Source organism: Schistocerca serialis, chromosome 2, assembly GCF_023864345.2.
Source record: "Schistocerca serialis cubense isolate TAMUIC-IGC-003099 chromosome 2, iqSchSeri2.2, whole genome shotgun sequence".
NCBI classification, from domain to species: Eukaryota; Metazoa; Arthropoda; class Insecta; order Orthoptera; family Acrididae; genus Schistocerca; species Schistocerca serialis.
In genome coordinates, this window is record NC_064639.1 from 306522301 (window position 1) to 306548384 (window position 26084).

General features: G+C 37.9%; 1 protein-coding gene across 10 annotated transcripts in view; it reads right to left on the reverse strand.

Moving 5' to 3' along the window:
- The window catches only part of LOC126457080 (2',3'-cyclic-nucleotide 3'-phosphodiesterase-like), a 183323-nt gene that overhangs the window by 87881 nt on the left and 69358 nt on the right, over positions 1-26084 (reverse strand). For 4 of the 10 annotated variants that reach the window (XM_050093092.1, XM_050093088.1, XM_050093089.1 and 1 more), the window contains exon 6: positions 18345-18851. In XM_050093092.1, the coding sequence (XP_049949049.1) occupies positions 18345-18851 (507 nt within the window). The other 6 variants (XM_050093086.1, XM_050093084.1, XM_050093085.1 and 3 more) reach the window with 4 other exon arrangements.

Genomic DNA, 26084 nt, shown 5'->3' on the forward strand with positions numbered 1-26084 from the left:
AATAGTGGCAACTATTTATTCACAACCGATACGAAAGAGTTACATGTTTGCACCTGTTACTGTCCTTCAAAGTAGTCACCAGTTTTGTGTAGAACCCGTTGCTCGTGATGTGGAAGGCACAGTATACTGTTAGCAGAGCCTGTTTTGTTGATGGTGCGAATAGTGCTGTCTACTGCCTGTTGAATCTCTGGAACAGTTCTGAAGCGAGTGCCACAAAGTGGTTCCATCATCTTTGGAATCAAATGCACAGTATTACTGTTCGTTTTGGAACATCACCTGTGACCAGTTTTGCAAAAGAAGCAGCAACACTTTCTGCACAATCCACCATCATTTTGCACAACAATGTGCGGGTGCATGCAGTGCAAGCTGTGGCTGCTCTGTTTGGTCGATGGGACTGGGAAGTACTGTACCATCCACCATACTCCCCGGACTTAGTCCTTGTGACTTTGATTCAATTCCAAAGATGAAGGAACCACTTGGTGGCATTCGCTTCAGAACTGTTCCAGAGATTCGACAGGAAGTAGACCGCTCCATTTGCACGATCAACAGAACAGGCTCTGCTAACGGTATACTACGCCTTCCATATTGCTGGGTTCTACACAATGCTAGTGACTACTTTGAAGGACAGTAACAGGTGCAAACATGTAACTCTTTTGTATCGGTTGTGAATAAATACTTGCCACTATTAAAGTTCCAACCCTCGTATAAGTGGTGGTAGGAGGGTGCAAAAGGCAAGTCTTGCAGTGGGGACGGTCACTGGGGCACAAGCCATAGGGTAGGGAGATGGGTGCAGAAGGATTGGATCTGAGAAGAATATTTTGGAGATTGGGAGGGCGGTGAAAAGCTATTCGAGGTGTGGTGGGCAAAATTTCAGACAGAATGGATCTCATTGCAGGGCATCATTTTAGGAAGTTGAAGTAGCTGATTAATACATTCCAGACTGGGATAATACTGAGTCACCAGTGGTGTGCTCCGAAGTTGTTTTTTGGAGGGGTCAGCAGTACCAGGATTGGATGTGATGGCCCAGGAAATTTATTTTTGAACTAGGCTGGTGGGGTAATTCCGTGCAGTGAAGGCTTGAGGTGAGTGTGGTGTGTTGCTGTAAAGAGTCTGCATCCAAACAAATACATTTGCCTCAGATGCCATGGCTGTATGGAAGGGAATGTTTGACATGGAAAGGATGGTACTGTCAAAATGTAAGTACTGTTGTTTGTTGGTAGGTTTAATGTGGACGGAAGTGTGTAACTGGTCTTTGCTGAGGACGAGATCAAAATCACAGAAAGTGGCATGGGACTCAGAGCAGGACCATGTGAAATTTTATTGGGAGACGGTATTCAGAGATTCCAGAGATTTTAACAAATTGGCCTCACCATGAGTCCATATGGTAAAAATGTCGTCAATGTATCTGAACCAAACCATGAGTTGAAGGCCAATGGATCCCAGGAAAGACCCCTCCAAGCAACCCATGAAAGGGTTGGTGTAGGAAGGAGCCACCCTAGTTACCATGGCTGTACCATGGATCTGTTTGTAAGTCTGCCTCTCAAAGGTGAAGTAGTTGTTGGTAAGTATAAAAATGATTAAGGTGAGTAGGAAGGATGTCATAGGTTTGGAATCAGGTGGGTGCTGACTGAGGAAATGTTCAGCAGTAGACAGACCATGTATCTGGGGGATATTGGTATGGAAGGAGGTGGCATCTATGGTGACACGCAAGGTGTGTGGTGGGAGTAGGATGGTCACAGATTACCAACAATCTTGGAAATGGTTGGTATCTTTGATATAGGAGAGGAGTCTTTGTACTATGGGTTGCAGGTGCTGATCAACTAAGGCAAAATTACGTTCGGTGGGTGCTTTGAAGCCATGAACTATAGGATGGCCAGGATGATTGGGTTTGTGAATGTTAGGAAGAAGGCAAAAGGTGGGGTTGCATGGTTTGGGTGTTGTCCTTGATAGGTGCCTGAGGTTTTCGTTATTATATTAAGGTAGAGTGCTGCATGACATCAGATACGGTGAAAAAAAAAAAAATCATCTGGTAGCTATGGTGCTACAGAAAAAAACAAGATGCTGCACTGCAGAAAACTGCAAAGGAACGCCATGAATAGAGTGCTGCAAATGTGATGTTGGTTCGTGCATTGTTTAATACCACTATCACAGAAAATGAATGCTGTTGCCTATACATAATATAAATGACATACATTGCTTTATTTTATTAACTGTCTTGTATTCCACTTAAAATATATGATCTGCCTAGTGTGACATATATGTTACCCTCGTGGGAACATGAATTACGTTTTTGTTTAGCTTGTTATAGTACATTTCATCAATGATAAGGAACAAATAAATATCTCATTTGTAAAATTCAGAAGTGAAAATTAATTCAGGCAGAAATGGGTTAAATGCAACAAAATGCAATGCGAGTTTCTGACACAGAGTTCTTGTAAAAGTAAAATGTTTTGATATAAATTTGTGTATTAATGATTTGACACACAAAATTAATGGTAACTTCAGTTTCTTTGCAGACGATGTAGTTATCTATGATAAATGTCTGAAAAAAGCTGCACAAATGCCCTATCAGATCTCGATAAGATTTCAAAGTGGTGCAAAGACTGACAAGTTGCTTTAAATGTACAGAAATGTAAAGCTCTGCACTTTACAAAATGCAAAATAGTAGTATCCTATGATTTCAATACGAGTGAGTAGCAACTGGAATCAATTGACTCATACAAATACCTGAGTGTAACAATTTGTGGGAACATGAAATTGAATGACTACATTAGTTCAGTCTTACATGAAGCAGGTGTTAAGACTTGGGTTCACTGGCAAAACACTTGGAAAATGCAGTCATTCTTACAATTCGTTTGTGGATCCCATCCCACCTTATCCTAGGGCATAAGACACATACAAAATAGGACTAACAGAGCTTATTGAACATACACAAAGTAGAGTGGCATAAATAATCACAGATTTGTTAGACTCACAGTACGGTACCACCAAAATACTGAAAAATGTGAATTAGCAGAAATTTGAAAATAGATGCCAATCAACCTATGATAGCTTGCTTACTTGTACGGAAACTATTTAAAAATGGGCAAAAAGAAGTATTAAGTGAAGACTCAAGGTATATAATTCAACCCATGTGTATCACGCTCAAAAGAACTGCAGAGATAAGATTAAACTAATTGCAGCACACATAGAATCAATAAAGCACTCATCTTGCTGCTCTATACATGATCATGCACAGTATATAGGTAGACAATGCAAGCATCACCTGTGCTGACTGCTTTTACACAAACATATTTAAAATGCAATCCACCACTGTATGCTTCAACTGATATTCAGTTGAAGACACCTCAAACAAGAAGAGTACCCATATGGAAAAATGACCTCTCAGGCTCTTAATATGTTTAAAAGCTGTCAATACTAATATTAACAATAAATAACTACATGATAAGGACATATAGCCATTCAATATCGCTGGAAGAGCAAGATGATGATATTCAATCACACTGGTGTGAGATTTTGGGTTCGCACATGAAATGGCATTTGTTTCCACAGCTGGTAAATGCAGAGCATACAGCTCATACTCCTGGGTACTATGTATTGCAAGAAACAACATGCCTAAATGTTGACAGCGCATAAGATCAGCATGCATTTTCCAACACTGAGACCTTTGTGAAGGAAACTACATTCAGTCAACCTCTGATATGCAGATAGTGTAACATTACAAGGAAACAGAAATGTATAAAACATGAGCATATGAGCAGGGACTTGATAAGAGAAGCTGAATAGAGTGGAATCGATCTGAATATCAATAGAAGAGGGATCTGTAATGATTTTGTAACACAGAAAAAAAATACTGATAATGAGATAGTCACAGGACCCTAATTGGACTTAAGTTTAAGGACTAATATCTCTTCAACACGGAGCATCTAACACAGAGATAATACAAAGTGATTGTACGCACTTTAAACAAATAATACAACCAGTATGGTAAATTGTAAACCTTGGATGCCAGCACACAAACTAAATGTACTTTGTCTATAGTCCTGGAAAATTACATCATGACAGGAGCAGCAAGAGAAGATAAGAGACAGTCATATTAGTTAGCCACAGAAAACGAAATATTAATAACACATTTGTTAATGTGAGGAAATAGTCTGAAAAGAAGTGCTGAATGGGGCTTCACAGCTACAGAATTACAGAGATACTCACAGATGGATATGTGATGTAAGTTGAGGATGCAGAATCTGCAATTATTACATCTCTAGACAGATTAAAACAGTGTGTCGAGCCGAGACTTGAACTCAGAACCTTGCATTTCACGGACAATGCGCTTAGTCAGCCAGGCACGAACCACGACTCGCTCTCACAGCTTCAATTCTACTAATTGCTCGTTCCTACTTTGCAAACTTCACATAAGCTCTCTGGCATAATTGCTGTACTACCACTCCTGGAAGAAAGGTCATGTTGAAGAATTATGTCTGTTGCAAACACTGTGGCTAGTTTTTCATGTCAATAAGGTTTTTACAGGCATTCAATCTTAACAATAAACTTGATAAATTAATAATAAATTAATGAGGTTGTTCGGTAGTGGCAATGGCAATGACGTTGTGAAACATAACTGTAAAGCAAAGTAATAATAATTACAGATTTATGGCATGAATCTTTCTTTCTGCAGCAGTGTATGCATGAAGATTTACATATATAAAATTTGTAACATCCTCAAGAAATTGGAGGGCGCGGCGGGTAGGGGCATTGGGCCAAGAGACTTACTTACAGTGCTTCAAATGAACATTTGATTCAAGCAATGCTTGTCATATTTCTAGGACAAAAACAAAATTAAACTAAAAAAAAAAGCAAGAGTTAGTAGTTTTCTTCTGTGTCACTGGTTGGTGAAGTGCTGGCTTTGTCCCATCAGCATTTATTTTCTATATCACGCAACATTTCTTCTGCTCTTATTCTACACTAATGAGCAATTGTGCTAGAAACAGTTGCTGAACTGGCAATACAGTGATTCTCTCAAAAGAGCAACCAGAATAATTCGGCATGTCTTGTGACTGAAATGTCAGTTTTGTACTTGGCATTAGTGTGACAGTCAGGCACTGGATGCGAACACATGCAATATCAGGACATTTCATCACAATCAGACAAATGGGACACACATCTCTCAGGTCACACAGGCATTGGGCTTCCTACATGCCACTTCATCAAGGATGTACCATGTGTATCTAAGAGAAAAACCACTGGCAAGTTGTTGGGTACTTAAAGAAGTACCACATGCAGATCTTTCTGAATGTGTGACATTACAACTATATTGATAATCTGAAATCATCCAAAAGACTGTTTTTTCATGCTTTTAAAAATAAAATCTTCCTAATAAAGTATAATTCTAACTCTTAATAAGGAGGCCAAGGTGATGATTCAGTTCAAACTTGGGGTAAAAACTATTATTTGTATATACTGTGATTAATTTTGCACACCAAAAAAGTTTCAAATCCTTTATTGACGACAAAACTTCTTGTGTCTTTTGAAGAAGAATGGAACAGAAAATGAAGTTATTGGAAGTACATACAGTCTAATGTGGACACTGTATTGCGGCACAACTTCGTATTTTTCACATGCACAAATCACAGAGCCAACACACGACAGAAAAATCCTATGACTAGCCAACTAAAGGTTGAATCCCTTGACTTTTCAGATATGCAGCAAGACATTCACCACTTAGCTGTTGAGCCCCACAAAAAATACAGTTGTTATGTTCATCAAGCCTGTTTTAAGAATATCTCCATTCCTGTTGCTCACCAGCTGTTGCCTTCATTTACACTTAGCTGCAGCATCCTATATTATCAATGATTTTCCTTAATGTTCATGTTTAGGACTTGCACTCCAGTTCTTTCCTTTGACCATGCCTTCAACTACAGTTTTCAGCAATGACTTATGTGCCCAACTGTTTCCTCACATTATTTGTTATTCAGTCAATTCATCTGATCTTACACAGTCTTCTGTAACATAACCTTTCAGAGACTTGTAGCTTTTCGTGAATCTTTTTTGGTCTCAAGTTTTATATTTTTAGATATTAGCAGCTGTTTCTTTTTAAACAATGCCCTTTTCCTTCCAGCAACCAATCCTACAATGTCTACCTTACATCACACTTTTTTAACTATTCTACTTCCAAGTTAGCAAAACTTGTTCTTTCTCGTCAAGAGTCTCTTGTCCGAGTATAAGATTATGCTATCCATCATGCCCATCAGCTGTGCATACCATTACCTTAGTTTTCTTTTGTTTATATGTTATTACAGCCACCAACTGGTTTCCATTTCATTAGCACCTGATTCAGATACTGATCGAATCATGTCAATTACTTCTATCCACATTGATAGTACCACCACTACTCAAGAAAGGAAAATATTTCTTTCCATTTGCATTCCACATCATCGAAAACTTCCTCCAGATTACAATTCCATGCATCTCTTGTGGTCTGCAGATGTTGCCTGCCTGGTGAATGAAAGGCAAAACTAGCAGGGTATCTTGTAAACACCAACCTGTGGCGTACCAAGTCATCTTGGTGAAACCCAAAAGTGCTGCTGTCTTCTATGTAGGTACTTTTCAAGCATGTGACACTACACTAATTTTGCAGTAATTTTTCACATCTATCCACTCTTGCTGTTTTTCAACTGACATTTTGTTAGTACTAGGTTATGATCACTATCAGTCTCAATACTTGGATAACTGATCTTTGTTTTACAGAAGTATAAACTTTTGGAAAGCATGGTGGAAGGCATTTTCTGGAATGGCACACAGGTCTCTTGTTGCACTGTTCACAGTCTCTTCTTCGGTTTGAAAACAGCATTCTTTCAATGTGGTTTTAAGTTTGGGAAACAGAGAAAAGTCTGCAGGGGCTAGGTCTAGACAATATGGTGGATGGGGCACAATGATAATGTGATGTTTTGCTTGATAGCTGGGAACAAGGAGTGACATGTGCGCCAGTGTACTGTCATGAGGAAATATCCAAGTTGATTTTTCCACAATTCAGGCCTTTCCTGCACACAGCATCACTGAAACGTGCTAATATTTGCTGGTAGACTTCCTTGTTTACCATCCGACCAGGTGGTACAAACTCCTAAATGGACAATGCCTCTGCAATAAAAAAACGTGACCACAACCAACCAACCATCATCTTGATCTTTGACCAGACTCATACATGGTTTTGCTGGACAAGACGACCCTTTGTCCACCCACTTAACAACTGTAAGGCTGTAGCTCAGGCACTAATGGTCACAGTGAAATGAGGCTATAGCAGTTTGTTGTCCAAACCTTTTGCTACATGTGCTCAATAGCAGCAGTGTCCTCCCTCTGCAGGTTGGCATACTATTTCAAAAAGCTTGGTTTCTTTTTGAAAACAGCTTATATCTATCTGAATCATTACCATTCCTTCTTTTACATTTTGTAGTTTTTCAAAATGCCTTAACATTGTAACATTTCACGTGCCCATTTTAATTACCACTCTCTTTTGTCTGATAGCTGTTCCTAAGTAGTTCTCACCTGAATAGCTAATTTTATCTCTAGTATATTCCTCCAAGGAAGAAGCCATCATGATTTTTAGTAAACATTCGAATGTGCTAAATGAGGTGGTTTCTCACTGACTTTCGCATAGTAGTACAGCAGCCATTGATGTCATATATGCAGGTGGCATCGGAATGTCTGTGCCAGTCTCGATTTCTGCCAGTTGTGACTAGTGGAGGAAATGCAGGCCTTTCGTTTAGATGATTTTTCTCTCTGTTCCAAATGCAAGAGAGTGAGTTTTGATACGTACTATGACCTCCCAAGAGAGAGGTCAGATTGTGAGTTTGTAAGAATATTTCTTCTTTAGTACATCTGCCTAATGACAGGTACTGAGTCTCTCCATTTTTATCTGCTCTATGCCTCTTCCTTAATTTGCTAGTAATTCAACTCTATTTTTAATGTCATCCAGTATTTCAAGTTCTCTTCTTCCTCTCCCTCTCTTCCCTACTATCTTTCCTTCAACAGTTTTTCTTTTCAGGCAATTTCTTTGTACTACTATCCTTCATCCCTAATATTTTCAATAGCTTTCCTTCCTCTCTAAAGCTTAGCAATGCTTCTTCTTCCATCACTTTCAGTCAATTTTATTTTTAACATGTTTCTCCATAACCAAATTTTAGAATTATCCAAGTACTTTTGAAACCTCTTTTTCACATTTCCTCCACACAGCTTCTATTTTCAATTGCCAAACTTCCTAAATAACTAATAACTCAGCACAATTAGGGTACAGTATTGGTGACTTTTTTTCTCTTAGAGTTAGTTTATCAGCCTCCAGTCATTCTCATCTACTAAATATCATTCAAGGTCTTCGACAAGTCCTCTCTGCAAAAGGCTTTTCCCTGGTCACTGAAACAGATGCAAACATCTCTTGTTAACTTCTTTGTTATAGTCTCAAACATTGGATAGCATCTTGTGTTTCTTTCCCTTTACTAAGTCCAAACTGACACTCACCCAAGTTTTCCTCGATTTCCTTCATCATCTTCAATTACAAGGCTTCAAACAGCCTTTGTAAAGTGGCATAGGAAATTAACTGTCTTATTATCTTTGGCATTGTAGTTCTTTGATAAAGACACTAGAATACAAAATCTTCAAGACAAACCCCTTCACCATATATTCTATTGATAAGGTTGGTCAGTGTGGATACTGCTCCGTTTCCCAAGACCTTTAGACCTTCGACTGGCATTTAGCTACAGCTAACTGTCTTTTTTATGAGCTTCTTAATGGCTTTCTCCACTTCACATCTAAAGATCTTTAGTCCACAGCCCATTTTGTCACATTCTAATTCATGCTTCAATCTTACTTGCAATGATCTTGTGCCTCTCATAATTCTCCATCATATGTAATCGATACTTGCTTATTTCCTTTATGTAAGCATGTCATCTTCCCATTTGTAATGAGTAAACCATGTATGCATACTTTTTTTGTATTAACTCTTCTGTACATTGCTTCTAATTTTCTTTGCTTTTTCATTTCTTCAATCTGCTCAACACTGATTCCTTACCAATTTCTCTCTAGCCTCATCAGTTGATCATCTTACTTCATTATTCAATTCTGCTTACTGATTTTTTTCTGTCTTCTGTAGAGAGAGCATTCTTCTATTTCCTATATTTATCCATTTTACCTAATGCACTTGATGCAAACTATTCTTTCCCATTTTACACCTTCTTTACTTCTCCAGTCTCTTCTTCAAAGGTTTTCGGAATTGTATTTTAATTGTATTTCATTCTTCTGGCACATTGGTAATAATACTAAGAAAGTGCAATCCACCCACAAGAGAAAAGTTTGATCAGCACCTAAACGTCGTAAAATATGTAAACATCTCAGTGAGTGATACTACATTACAAATATTTGCAATATGAAAATGCCTACTGTTACAATTGTGCAAATGTTGTTCCAAGATGAGTCAAAACAAACATTTTGTTTCCCCTCACATATACAATGGCACTACAATTAGAGAAATTTGAGCTGAAACAGAGGTGTAACAGCAGTTCTCCTACCAACACACTAGCAGCAAATAGAATACGAAGTCAGCACTATTATACTGATAAGCCAAAACATTATGACCACTGCTCACCGAGATATTGGTTGCCACCTGGTTGCACTGCCGGTGCATGAGATGGTAGTAAGCAGTGCACACATGGATGGGGGATCACCCCAGCGAAGATATGGGCTGCAAATGGGGAAATCCACTGAGATAAGTGACTTTGACAAAGGACAGACTATTATTGCGCAAAGCCTGTGAATGAGCATCTCAAACAGAGCAAAGCTGGTCGAATGTTAAGGTGCTACTGTCGTGAGCACCTGTGGAATGAGGTAGAAGGACAGTGAAATTACCACTAGGCACTAAATAGATAAATATCTACGACTCTTCACCGAACGTGGAGTTCGGAGGCTTGTCTGCTCTGTACAGTAGCATAGATGGTGATCTGTGGCATCTCTGCTGAAAGAGCACAATGCTGATGCACGCAACAGTGTTTTGGAGTACACCATTCATCCTACATTGTTGAACATAGAGCTCCGCAGCAAACCACCCCTACATGTTCACATGTTTACATCGTCAATTACAACTGCAGCAGGCAAGGGAACACCTGCATTCAACCATTGATCAATGGAAACATGTCGGCTCCTCGTGTGAATCACATTTTTGGTACACTAGGTTAATGGTCACCTCCACAAAAACCGTCATCGAGGTGAATGGCAGCTCCAAACATGCAGCACATCACGGACACAGGCTGGTGGGAGCAGTATTAAGCTATGGGAGACATTCTTCCGCAAGTGTGTGGAATCTGTGGTAGTAATCGAACACACCCTTAAAGCTGCGAACCACCTGTGTCCTTTCATGCTTGATATCTTCCCTGACAGCGATGTCATCTTCTGGCAGTATAATTGTCCATGCCTCGGAACCAGAACAATGCTAAAGTAGTTTGAGGAACATTATAGTGCACTCACATTGATGTCCCAGCAACCAAATCTGCCTGATGTAAATCCTATGGAACTCATCTGGGTCACTGTCGGGTACAATCACACCATACACAAATCAGAGGCCCGTTATTTACACTAATTACATGACCTATGTGTAGACATCTAAAGTCACATAACTCTACAAACCTACCTACAAACTGTTGGATCCCTGATATGCAGATGTGTTTCAGTCCCAAGGGACAAACAAGCTATTAAGCAGGTAGTTATAATATTTTAGGTCATCAGTGTAAATTACTGTATAGGGGTTAGTGGAGTTCAAATGGGCACAGAAGTGAAACTAAAAATAAGTACCAAATTTTAAAGAAATTAGTAAAAGTAAAAATAATATACTAATCAAAACAATTGTGGTTTCTTTCAAAAACTGTGTCAGATATAATAAAATCCGTCATCATGTGTCATCAAATAGATAACATGGCACACACTTGCAACAAGAAAAATTTTGTTTAATGTGTCACGTTCCTTGTACTATTTAAAAACAGTCTCAATTTTTGATAAATAATTGTTTGGTTTCAATAGCTGAGCTACCTTCATCAGGTCTGTTGAATTTGTTCTACAATAGGTTTTCATACACTTTTGGTAAAAAGCAAGCCATAATGTGCTTCAAACTTGTTAATAAATAAAATAAATTATTTTATTCGACAGAGGTATTGGCTTACACAAAATCTATGGATTGAGACTGGATTGACGTGAGTTGGTTGTTAAGACGTGCATGCAGCAGTAGTTCTACAAAGAATAAATACTGTAAATAACTTATATCAGTCCTTGTCCTCCCATCCTAAAACTGAACTTGGTTTTCAAACCGAATGTTTACTTCCTAACTGTATATGCAGTCAACAATTTGAGTGAAACTCTGGATCTCCGTAACTTGGCAATGGTTGACATGTTTTTATAGCAAATTAATAAAGAAAAAAGCTGATAATTAACTGGTATCTGAAACTTGAATCTTTTGATAACTGTCCTAGTATTTAAACAATGGAGTAACCAAGCCACTCTGTGTGGCATATACATCATCATCATAGCATGCTAACTGGACTAAATGTATTTCCACTGCACATATCAATTAATTTCAAGTGAATATTTGTTATCCTGACATAAGAGGCGCATTTCTTAATTTTATATTAAGTAGCAACTTATAAATCGTAGTTACACTGCCTGCATGCTGTTAAACTATATTAATGAAACAGTTAAAGTCCTGGATTGGTGAAACAGAAATAATAGAAGGATTATAAATAATCATTCTTCATTGTCAACAGGAACTTAAACAAGACTGTACTCAATGTTAAGTTTCTGGAACTAACGGAACACCAAAAACACACAAACATGCATGGCTAGGCTGTCCCAGGCAGCTAAACTATCCATTGACATTGAGCAACTAAAAGCAGATGTACATCTGAGAGGAGAGGGATTGTTCAACATTACAGTTCTAGTGGAAGTGCTATTTTCCTATCTTCTTCTGCTTTTCAACGAGTTAGATGTTGATGACTCCAGTCTATGGAGGAATTTAATCAAAGGTTTATCACATTTTTACATTTTAAAATATTCACCATAAGTGAAAGTAACAGCAAATTAATAAAGAAAAAAACTGAGAATTATCTGGGATTTGAAATGTGAAACTTTTGATAACTGTGCTAGTATTTTTTATCAATGGAATAATCAAGCAACTGTGTGTGGCATATACGTCATCATCATCATCATCATTGTTGTTGTCGTCGTCATTGTCCTTTCAAGGATTGGGCTGTTGCCGGTTCCAAGCTCACAAACAAAATCAGTCTAATCTTTTTTGAGGTCTTCCAATATCTCTTTTCTCATTGGCTTGTAAGTGATGATCCTCTGGGGAATTTTGTAGCCTGGCATTCTCATGAGGTATTGTCCCCATTTTAACTTCACAATCTTTCTGGATTTTTTCATTCATGCTGAAAATATTTAATTCTGTTCTAATATCTTCATTACTAAGCATGTCTCTTCTTGTGCAGGTCCTCGCCTTTCTTAGGAAACTCATCTCTGCCCTTTGATTTTTTTGTGATAACACAGCTTTTGCTTCCATAGGATGATACAGGAATTGCCATTACTTTACAGTGTTTCATGAAGGTATCTTTTCATACTATATGGCCCCATGTTTTGCAAATGGCACCACAGACAGCTTGGAATTCGTGTATTTTATTTTCAATATCAAAACTTATAGAACAGCGTAAATAAGAGATTTGAGGCACTTGTTCTAAAACTATATCATCCAAAACAATTAGTGATCTGACTGGATATTTTCCTCCAAATGCCATTATTTTCATTTTATTACTAGAAATTTTGAAGTTGTACTTCCCACAAACTTCATGCAGCTGGTATACTGCACTTCGGAGATCATCTTTATGCTTTTGAATAATAATGACATCACCAAATAAAAGTACATTCAGGTATTCCTCATTTGTTATCTTAATTACTTTGTTTACTTCACATTTCCATTTCCTAAGAATGCGGCCAATGTAAATATTGAAAAGGGTAGGTGGCAGTCCACTTGTGTCTAACACCTTGGCTAATAATTATTTTTTCTAATCAATCTCTACCTGTGTTTATTACAATGCATGTAGTTTTGTACCGATTTTTCACTACTTCCAATAGGTGGTGGTAATATTCACATTCAGACATTATCTTCCATAGGTTATCATGACACACACTGTCAAAAGCCTTCTCAAGGTCGATAAAGGCCGTATATGAGTTTCTATATTAAATTCTCCGTGTTTTTCTATAATGTTTTCAATTACAATCACATTGCCTAAACATGAACAATCTGTTCTAAATCCATTCTGTTTTTCATAAATAATAGCTTCTGTGATATTTTTCATGTGATTATTGATTATCTTTGACTGCAGTCTGTAGTCAGTGTTAGGCAACTGACACCATGATAGTTTCCACAGTTGTTACGTTTCCCTTACTTGAAAAGAGAGATTACATCTGCTGTATACCTAGGGTCTGGGATCTTACAGTTCATCCAATATTCATTTATTAATTGCAAAAGTCTTTTAACTAGCAGTAACCCTCCATATTTAATTACTTCTGCATTTATTCCAATAGCTTTTCTGTTCTCCATGCCTTTCGAAGCCTCTTGTAGTTCCTCCATACTAAATGGATCTACTGTTTCACTGTACATACTATACTAATTGATGATAAAATGTAAAATCTTATGCAAGATGTACATGTGGCACATACAAAGCGAAAAATTTAAAAAAAGGGTAAAAGATCTATATAGAAATGCACAATTTTTTATAAAATATTTACATGCCATTTCTTTAACACCTCATTCATAATTTCCTCAGCATTTGCCCTTGAAATATTTTCCACAAAACTTGAAAAATAAATACAGTTTGTCAGTCTGACAAACTGTAACAACAATGAGAGAGGATCTTTTTTCTAAATCTGATCACTGTAGCAGCAACTGAACCACCTGACTCATCTGTTTGCTTGAGATGTTTAAGTAGCCACTAGCAGTAACTTTCTGCTAGAGCAACAAACATGACCACCAAAAGTGATGGGGTCAATGACAGGGAATTAACCACTTTATTTTACAATGTGCAACTTCATGTATGAATATGCATTTGCACTTAATAAAAAAAGGAAACTCAATAATTGTAATAATCATAATAAGAATTAATTCACTTAGATACTTAGGTGCGCTGCTTATTACTTAAAGCAGCAGAATTTATCACCTTAATGAATATAGCTTCTCTGATTTTTATTTGAACCAGAAAAACAAATATAGTTTTTATAAATCTGCTTTCTGCAAAAATAAAAGTTTTCTCATCTTTTAATCACCTAAAGAATGGAAACTATTGTAGGTACTTGAGTAGTCAGATCGGTTAAATCTAAATCTATACTTAATGTTTGGTTTTTCTCTGGGAACAATACTTAACATAAACATAGTAATTTCTTCAAGACTACTGTCTTCAATGTTAAATTATTCTATTCTCTTGATGCCATTTTTGACACACTGTTGTTGACATATTTTCAATTGTGTATGGTAACTAGACACGTGTACTCTATCTTCTTGAAAAATTCTACAGGATTCCTATCTTGCGAACTTACTTAGTAAAGCAGTCAGCAATCTAAAAGATTTTGAACACCACAGTACTTGAACAGGCATGATCGTGTTGGACAAGGTCTGCCATTGCCTTCTATCAGCCTCTGATCTCACTTACCCAGCCAGTTACAGGGGGACCTACAGTTTAAAGTAGATTCTGGGCCATGGACAATTTAGCAATTGTTAAACACAAACTTTAAGGGTAACAGCATAAACATACATAATTATAAAGGATAATAATAATGACTAGGAATTTACTGTAAAAACACAGAAATTCGTATTTTATTCCAAAGGTCTTTGTCTAAACTCTGCACAGAACCTACAAGGGAGAACAGTTATTGAAGCTGCAACCTCAAACGGAAAAATAAATTGAGACAATGGGCATAAAAAAAGTAATAGAAGAAACTGGCAGTACACACTATTTATTTACTTTTCAACATATTTACCTTTATATATAAACACAGACATCTTGAAAACATGATGTATGCATGTAAGGTTGCACAGCCAGTATCCATCTGAAGAAAATCCTTTTAGCTATTAGACCACTTAAATTTACAGTTGCTTTTAACATTTTAAAATGACACAGCCTTATACCCAAATGGTTTTATACTTGAAAACATTTTTCCTCAATACAATAGCATACACGAATGTACGCTTTGTGAACGAACTGGCATATTTCTAAAATATGTATAAAATGTGGAGATGGGAAGAAATGGAAATACTTAATATGTACAATTATGAAATAGCATCCAAAAACAAGACACAGCAAATCACAAATAGTTCACTTCTCAGATTTAAATCTTATTAAGAGCTTTGTTTAATCATAAGCAATGAGAAAGCAATTGACTAATACATCTACTCATACATTTACTCCAAATTAATGTAGCGCCCTCCATTTTATACGAAAGTTAAAAGTATAAAAACTATACTATCTAAATTTTTCTGAAATTTTGAATCTCTATTTCGTACAGCATCTGCGACATTCAAAGGATCAAGTTATGAGAAAATATTGAGTTAAATGTAGGAGGAGAAGGGAGGGGGACAGAAAATATGTAGTAACCACCCTTACTTAAGTGCATAAAGCAAAATTACACATGTTCAAGAAGTAAGGTATATCAGAGCCAAATATTCTGATACAGATTTTACACAAACTTTAGGGATACATATAAACAGAATTTCATAAACACACAACTTAACAAGAAAATGGCTGTTTCCTTCCACACCTAGTAAACTAATTCACACATTTTGCATAATTATACAACTGTGCAAAATTCTCACAAAGATTTCAACAATGGCACTATTTTGTGTATAACAGTTCTTGCAAAAGTTATCAGAGCATATTATTCAATCCATTTAAAATTAAAATGAAAAAAAAAAATTAAAAAAATATGTAAGTAATATCTGTGTCATTGTTAGACAATGAGTTCTTTTTCAGTCTACACGCTTTCCAGAATAAAACTTAAAATTACTTTTACATATATAGTTAGGCAGTGTTCACATCTACCCTACATCTTACTGTATTTTTACCCAAACTGATGAAGACACAGAACTAGCAGTAGAGTCAGATTTTAACAAAAGTATAATTTACACCATGGTAACTACCATATAAAGTAGTCAGTGGTGTACAAGACAACTTAGAACAGAACTGACACTTTTTTCACTTTGCCAAAGGCTGTGCACTAAAAATCTGGAAATATTAAAATATAATTTTGAGTGTATGCACATAGACTCTATAAACAGCTTTTTGCAACTGAGAGAAAATTGGGAAGGTGGTGGGTAAGACTGGTCTGGCGTATGGTTGATATTGCTGTTGGGAAGGCATTTATTCTATGCATACTGCTTCTGAATGAGTCAATGATTATGACATCCAAATATTTGTTTGGATACATTACTGAAGAACAAGCAAGTGAAAGAAATTTTGCTTTCATACTGTTATGTTATGAATGCCATGATTCTCATACACATGCATTACGCACACATCCAATACAGAAGGCTTAAATTAATGCTGCCTGATATCACAGTGATTTAAAAGAAAAGTACAATTACCAAGATCCTGCAGAAACAATGTATCAAAATGCATAGTCAATTGCCATATCTAAAAGAAAATAGTTTAAAGATTATATCTCAGGGAATGTAGATGGGCATGGACCAATAGTAATATTTTTGTTGATCAAATAAATCCCACATCTGAAGCACTTTGCTCAAATTTCTGTCTAAGGGCTCTGTTTCTTTTTTGCATAAGTCATTGTATACGGTACGAGTACAGAACTACATATATCGCATTTTCCCACTACAAGGTGTCCACCTTATGCAGACACCCCAATCCATTAATGACTATATTTAATCTTATGTTCAGGCCCATAGCTCATCTTAATTGTCCATTTGCAGCCCCATGTAAGTCTTGATATTTGACCTTGCAAGCCATCTATCATCTTCAGTCACTTATTTTCTTAATTATTAACTACCATAACAACTGAACTTTTTAACTAGATAAAAACATAAACTCTCCGATTTATGACACAAGAAGAGATCAGTGAATAAAGGCCAAAATTTAGTAATACACTCATGCTGAGTGACTTAAAAACAGAACAATTTGTCTGAGTCATATTCTACAAGGTGTAGATGTCACAAATTACAAACAAAGGCTGTGGATGCCCAAATGATCGGAGCTAAGACCTGACTGACAATGAACCAAGAACAAACAAACAAACAAACACACACACACACACACACACACACACACACACACACACACACACACAGAGAGAGAGAGAGAGAGAGAGAGAGAGAGAGAGAGAGAGACAACATTTTCATATTTCAGTTATGCAGACAGGCAATGTAATTTAGATCTTAACTCACTACTTCAATAACCTGTTATAAATCTTTTCAATGAGTTTACTATTACTTGTACTGTATCACGAAAACCACATTTCACTCATGTGCAGAATAATCACTTTATTTTTATCTTCCAAATTCAAAAGTTTTATTTAATGTCTCGGTCAGCAGATTAAGCAACATTCCGAAGCAAAATCGTTGTGCAAACTATATCTTCCATCCTGTCTCCAGTGAAGCTATGAAAGCACTGAAAGAGGTATTTATCACAAGGGGAGGGGGAGTGGAATGTAGAAAGGTTATTTTGTACCTCACAAGAAAAGTAAGCTCTGTTTCCAAGACTTTACTGTTTGTACCATATGTTTAGAAGTTAAAACATTCAAATCCCCCCCGCCAATAAAGTATGTCCTATTCAAAAGCACTTCTTCAGAAATCTCTATATGAGAAAAAGAAGAAACTACAGTGACAGTTCAGCTGACAGACACTAGTAATTGAAATTTTTTTAGCCAGTGACTGTGATGCAATAAATGAAGTATCAAACTATGTGGCATTACACAACTCTTTTTCAGACATAAATGTCTTGCAAGAATTCAATGACACTTATTTTCGTGACAAATCTTGAAATAAAAATATCAATAGTTTTACTTTTCTTGCATGTTTTACCATTCCACACTACAACTTATTGACATTCTACATACAAATTCCCACACTCTTTTGATAGCTCAAGTGTATGGCAGTAACTGTACCAAATATTTTAATAAATCCCATTACCAAAATGATATCTAGTAATTTCCCGTAAAAACTGACTTCACCAAAATTTTTTGGTTTGGATACAGTACCCACCTTGATTGTCCATAATTTCTCAGAATACCCCTTGAAAATGTAAATGTTTTGACAGACTCACCTCCTTCATGTGACAATGCTTCACAATCAATAACATCAAGTAGGTCTAAACCTGTTGTGACCGGCTGTATCCCATCTGCACATCCCAGTGTGATATGAGCTTTACTACCAAATCCTTTGGTTGGCTGCAATGAAATATCAGTCTCTGGTAAACAAATAAGAGATGCTTGACAATTTGGTACATGTTTGCTCTCTCTGTCCCTGACATCTATGTAAAGATCTGCATTCCTTTTCTGTTTCATTCTAGGTGAATTCTGAGGTGAAGATGTGGCTGATGACAGTTCTCCTCCCCATAGTTTCATCTCTTCAGAATTAAGCTTCACTCGTGCTCCAAATGTCCTTGGAGTTATCACAAATCCAACTACATTCAAATCATAACATTTTCCATATGCTTCTAGAACATCACGTTTTGACGAATATTCAAAAGCATCTGGAACTTCTCCACACTTACAGAACTTTGCCGTGCAGTGTAACAGCTTACCCCTCTTAGTGTAGTACTCCAGCATCTCTGAAAATAGTAGGTTACTGTCATTTACTACAACCATATCACAACGAATGTAGCAGAAATGCTAAGCAGAAACTGATTAACTGACTAATTAATCAAAATTATTATGCAACAAAGTTGTAAGAGATATCAAAGCATGAGGAAATTAGTAGATTAACTGCATATGATGCTTCTGATCCAGTTAAGAATCTGTTATTTTGCTTTCAGCAACCTGAGTGAAACAAAATTTTAATCGAAAGATTTGCCATTTGTTGCCGGAACAGTGTCAATGTTGTCATAACAGTGTTAACAAAGGCATCAATTTCACTTATTTATCTTGAGCAGGCAAATCACTAACCTAATACCAATAAATAACTTAAGGAAAACATCAACATACAACGAAATTTGCATTCGGTAAGTGACCAAATAATTTGCACACAAGGGTACTTAGAGCAACAGAATGATTTCCTCCCTCTGTATTCCATTTGTAGATCATATGTAGGAAGGAATATTGTTCCTACATATCTGTATAAGCACAAATTAATCTATCCATTATTATTATAGCTATTACGCAAGATTTATCTGGGGTATTCCATGTCAAATAGTCTAATTTTGGATAAAGTTTCCACATGGCCTCACAGATTTTGGTCAAATTTTGTGTGTACATCTGCACATGTTCCCACTGGACATAAGTAAAAGTTCTGACAAAATAATACTTCCACAGATATACACATTTGTTTGACCCCACACCACAACTATCAAAAGTGCACCACTCTTCTGGCAATATTCTCCTGAAACAAAACAAGGCCATCTTTTTGTGCTCTATCAAGTGAAATAATGATAAAAGAAGGTTTCTTGAGCAATTTTCATGTGGATAATTTGAAGCAAAGTCAGCCAAAAAATACACACTACAAGATATCTGAAGTTTAACTTTTTACACCTCCGGATATAATCGCAGGGTGAACCTGAAACTTTTTGCAATAACTTATCAATATAAGGTTGCAGAATATAAAATTTGATTCTCCTACTTCTTACTAATAGTTTGCAAACTGAGAGTACAGTTCATGATTTTTGTAAAAATGCCAAATACGGTTAGTTTTATTCAGCTTAATAAATTAACAAATAAAAACATCTTCTACAAACTCTTTTGAACTGTTTTCATTAAAGAGACTATGTTCTAAACCACCTGTAAAAGTAAATTTGGTTTAGTAATACAAGCGTATAAGGCCCTTAAAACAACAACGAGGTGAAGGTGCCGCACAGTGATGACACCTTAAATGCTTGAAAGGAGCAATGTACTTCTCAATTATGAACACGCAAAAAGGATACTGGTAAATCAAGGTTAATAACAATGACTGGAAACAGACTGACTTCATAATTCCGAATGGCCTCCTATCAAAGTTACGCCGTTTGGACTATGTAATGCTGCAGACATCTCTGAGTGAATGATGGACAACCTGTTTCGACACCTTGAATGAATGATATGTCTTTGCTACATGGATGACATAGTCATTTTTTCAAAGACATTTGAAGAACAACTTAGCTTCCTGAGAGCTTTGATGAAGTGCATTCAAATTGCAGGTCTCTGCCTGAAACAGAAAAAGGGCCTCTTTGTCAGCCAACAAATAAAAATCTTGGGGTGCAAGGTTACTTGTGATGGAGTCTGTTCCAATCCAGAAAAAATAAGATCACTGACAGATTTCAGATTCGCTGACACATTTGTGATGTGAGATGCTTTCTCAGAATGTTTTTGTACTAATGGCAGTTCAAAGAGGACTTCTGAACACGTCCCTTGCAAGAACCAAACAAGGGAGATGCCAAATTTTCCTGGAACAAGGTGCAAAAGAAGTCTTTCCTTGTCCTCAAAGGAGGTGCTAACATCTCCAGTGCATTGCAGGACAAACATGCAGAGAGAAAGCTGTATGCCAATTCTAGCAGTTACGGGATAGGTGAAGTTCTAGTACAAATTTAGGAAGGGGCTGAAAAAGTGATCGCTTATTCTTCCAGCATACTCTCCAAGTCCAAGATGAATTATCCTGCAGCCAAGAAAGAGTGTCTTACACAATTTTTTCGGCCATCAACAAGTTGCAGCCATATTTATATCACAAACCATTCAGACAGAATCAGATGCAATATCACTCGTCAGGTTCTACCAATCCATTAGACACAATGGGAGCCACTGTAAGGAATGCCAGCAATGCACACACATGCTGCAATTACCTGAAACACCTGGTAACAATTCCATCTGCAGCAGCACCATTCCACCTAATGGAAATCAACCTCTAGGTGAGAGTACTGAAGAAGATAAAAGAGAATTGATGGATAATAGTCTGCACTAACTATATTATTCACTACATTGTCACCAAAGCTGTATCCACTGTCGAAACTACAGAAACTGCGAGGTGCATGGCAGAGGGTACGTCCCGTTATACCAGTTATTAGGGTTTCTTCCTGTCCCCTTCACATATGAAACACGGGAAGAACGTTTGACTGCCTCTATGTGTGCAGTAATTATTGTATCCTTACCTTCATGACACCGTGTGAGATACACAGAGGATCGTAGTATATGCCTACAATAATAATTAAAGCCTGTTCTTCAAACTTTGTTAATAGGTTTTCTTGGAATAGTTTACATCTATCTTCGAGTGTCTTCCAATTCACTTCCTTCAAGACACACTCCCACAGATTAAACAAACCTGTGACCATTGGTGCTGCCCTTCTCTGTATATGTTCAATATTCCCTGTTAGTCCTATCTGGTACAGGTACCACACACTTCATCAACAGTCTAGAATCGGTTGCTTGAGTGATTTGTAAGCAATATCCTTTGTTGACTGATTACACTTCCCCAGTATTCTACCAATAAATCAAAGTCTATACCTACTTTTGGCACAACTGAACCTATGTGATCATTCCATTTCATATCCCTACAAAGTGTTACACCCAGCTATCTGTATGAGTTGGTCAATTCCAACGGTAGCTGATTGGTATTATAGTCATAGGATACGACCTTTTTTTTTTCTTTTCTTGAAATGCACAATTTTACATTTCTGAACATTTAAAACAAGTTACCAGTCTCTGAGCTGCGTTGAAATCTTATCGCGATCTGACTGAATATTTATGCAGGTTCTCTCAGATAGTACTTCATCGTAGATAACTGCATCATCTGCAAAAATCCTGATTTTACTATTAATATTGTCCACAAGGTCATTAATATACAACATGAACAGTAAAGGTCCCAATACACTTCCGTGGAGCACACCCAAAGCTACTTCAATATCTGACGATGATTCTACATCCAAGATAACATGCTGTGCCCTTTCCATCAAAAAATCCTCAATCCAGTTACTAATTTCACTTGATATCCCATATGATCATACTTTTGACAATTACCGTTGGTGCATTACTGAGTCAAATGCTTTTCTGATACCAAGAAATACTGCACCTACATGGTTGCCTTGATATAAAGCTTTCAGTGTGTCATATGAGAAAAGTGCGGTTGGGTTTCACATGATCGATGTTTTTAAAATCCATGCTAGTTGTCATTGAGGTCATGCTCTTCAAATCACATCTTACGTTTGAGCTCAGTATTTGTTCCAAGATTCCACAACAAATCCATATCAGGGGTACTGGCTGGTAGTTTTGTGAACAACTTCCACTACCCTTCTTATAGACTTTTGTGACCTTTGCCTTCATCCAAGAACTGGGCACAGTTTTTTGTTTGGGGGATCTACAACACATTATAGTTAGAAGAGGGGCTAACTCAGCTGCAAATTCAGTATAGAATGTGACACGGATTCCATCAGACCCTGGAACTTTGCTCTCAATTTTAAAGATTTCAGCTGTTTCTCAACACCACTGGCTTTAGTACTCATTTCATTCATCTGTTCAGTGGTACAAGGATTAAATTGGGACAATTCTCCCATGTTTTTCTTTGTAAAGGAACACTTAAAAATGGAGTTAAGTATTTCAGCTTTTGCTTGGCTACCCTCAATTTCAGTTTCTGTCTCATTCACTAGCGACTGGACACTAACTTTGTTGGCACTAGCAGCCTTTACATACAACCAGAATATCTTTGGGTTCTGTGAGATCTCTTGACAATATTCTGTTACAGTAGTGACTGAAGTCATCACACACTGCTCTCTCGCTAGCTAAGTGCGTTTCATTCAGCATCTCTCTATCTATAGCCCTACATTTTGTTTTACACCCATTATGAAATAATCTCTGTTTCTTTATAAATTTATTTACTGTGGTTGTATACCATGGAGGTTCCCTCCCATTATGAACTGTTCTACTGGTCTGGTTAAATATCTATCCAGTGTATTGTCAACTATTCTTTTAAACTTGAGCCCGAGTTCCTATGCTTGTTCCTGGTAGAAAACACCATTTTGAAGCACGGAGCACTCCATGTGATGATATCTGTCCATTAAAAGGTTTTCCAGCCATGACTAATATCAGAGGTACTTTAACGTTGCAACATCATGCAAGAACTCACCATCCAGACGAATAGCTTCACTCTTTAAAAAGAGGTTGGCGGATTTCCTCTCAATATATGTCAATGTCGAACAGAGAAAGGTATATTGCCTATCAAGACGTTCGCATATAACACAGTGAAGTAAGATACTACAGGCTTCACAACGTTCTTTCTGCTATACAGTTGTGAGGCCAAAAAGGCAATGCATACACCATTCGCGGTTCAACCAGAACATACTCTCAATGATTATGTGGAACACCTTGTCAACAGAACAGTTAGGCCACATACAACCCTGGAGGGCCAGGAGAATGAAAGAACACTATAACGCCAAACACCAACCAATGAGATACAACCCTGGGGACTTGGTATGGATTTTTATGTCTGTATTTACAGGGGGACTCTCAGAAATGTTACAGAAGCGCTACTGCATGTCAAGTCATATCCTCTCTCACTTATCGGACATTGTGCGTGAAGTCAAGGATTATGACCCTTCATCCGTCATATGAGGCACCACTATAGCCCTGAGCCTCAGACTGATGAAGGAGGTTTCTCATTCAAGGAAACTAAAGACCCTTTGACGATCACCAACCTTTGTGGGAGGGTCCGTCTTCAAAGTTCAGCATAGTGAAGAGGATGTGACAGAACAACCAGAAAGCAAGGATCCAACTGTGATGCCATACAGAGGACCATCAACAAGAACTAGAACAAGATCTACATCCAGGGTGCTGTAGTTAGCCTCAATGAGAACTTCTGAAACAGTGGGGCGTTACTTCCGCAACAGCGTGAGTGATGCCACAAGCTGTTCTACATGCAACACAGCATAGCAGTTAATAAGGTTAATTTGCATGCTGTGGCCCACCAGTTCAGACCTAAGAACCAGCAATTTCTTAGGCAATGGAAACTCAAGGTTGAAATATCAACAATATTAGGAAAAAGGGCAGATTGCTATTCACCATAATGATGGCTCGTTGAGATGCAGACAGGCACAACAAAAAGAATTTTACACATTATAGCTTTAGGTCAAATCGTTCTTCAGCAAAGAAACCACACATTAACAAACATAAGCATACCTCACACACACCTGACCTATATCACTGGCAGCTCCAACCAAAATGTTACTGTCTTATGAATAGCAATCAGAAGTGGGGCAGGGAAGGGGAAGTGGAAGAGGAGAGGAGTGGCAAACGAGATAAGCAGGTAAGGGAAAGGACAGGTGGGTATATACGCAGAAAGCAGCACACAAGGAGGATGAGGGAAGCATGAAAAGGGAGAAGGTGATAGGACAAGGGGGTGGAAACTATTGTGTGGAGGGATGGAGATAATAAGTTACTGTTGGTTAAGGCTGGGACAATTTTGGGAGTGGAGAATACGCCATAAGGATAACTCTCATCTGCACAGTTCAGAGAAGCTAAAGGTGGAGGGAGGATCCAGATGGCCCAGGTTGACCAACTTTACCCTTTTATGCTTTCTAAAGCCGTGCTGATGCATGGACAGCAACTTCTCTGTCTCAAGGAAATTCATTATATTCGAACTGAGAGTATGTTCGAGAATTCTGCAACAAACCGATGTTAAGGATATTGGTCTGTAATTTTGAGGATCTGTCCTTCTACCCATATGCTCGTACCTTTGAAGGTCCATGCCAACCTGTTTATGGGTCATATAGAAGAAACCCTCCCACTCTCCCAAACCCCTAGTCTGGTTCAGGGTCATGACCTGGATAGAGGCTAAGACATCCTAACCTCATTCCTCACAACCTCAACACCTTTCTCTCCTGCTTACTTCATCTAGTCCTCCTCAACCCAGCATGCCACATTCCTAGACATTGACCTCCTCCTCTCTCTGGTGGCTCCATCCACAACTCTGTCTACATCAAACGCACCAGCTACCAACAGTAACTACATTTTGACAGCTGCCATCCCCCCCACATCGAAAAATCGCCACCTTAAAACCTTGCCACCTGGGGATGGCATATCTGCAGTGACAAGAAATCCTTTTCCCAATATGCTTGAGTTCTCACCAAGGCCTTCACAGACCGGCACCCATCTCCAGACCGCAGATTCCCCGTGCCATTTCATTTCCCCCACACACCCCCAATCCCCCCACCATCTCCAAGAGCCAGCTACAAAAGAGTGACCTCTGCGTCACCCAATACCACCCCAGACTGAAACAACTGAACCACATCTACATTTACATCTACATACATACTCCGCATTTCCACCATACGGTGCGTGGTGGAGGGTACCTCGTACCACAACTAGAATCTTCTCTCCCTGTTCCACTACCAAACGGAACGAGGGAAAAAAGACTGCCTATATGCCTCTGTATGAGCCCTAATCTCTCTTCTATTATCTTTGTGGTCTTTCCGCGAAATGTAAGTTGGCAGCAGTAAAATTGTATGCAGTCAGCCTCAAATGCTGGTTCTCTAAATTTCCTCAGTAGCGATTCACAAAAAGAACGCCTCCTTTCCTCTAGAGACTCCCACCCGAGTTCCTGAAGCATTTCCGTAACACTCGCATGATGATCAAATCTACCAGTAACAAATCTAGCACCCCGCCTCTGAATTGCTTCTATGTCCTCCCTCAATCTGACCTGATAGTGATCCCAAATGCTCGAGCAGTACTCAAGAATAGGTCGTATTAGTGTTTTATAAGAGGTCTCCTTTACAGATGAACCACTTCTTCCCAAAATTCTACCAATGAACCGAAGACGACTATCTGCCTTCCACACACTTGCCATTACATGCTTGTCCCACTTCATATCGCTCTGCAATGTCACGCCCAAATAT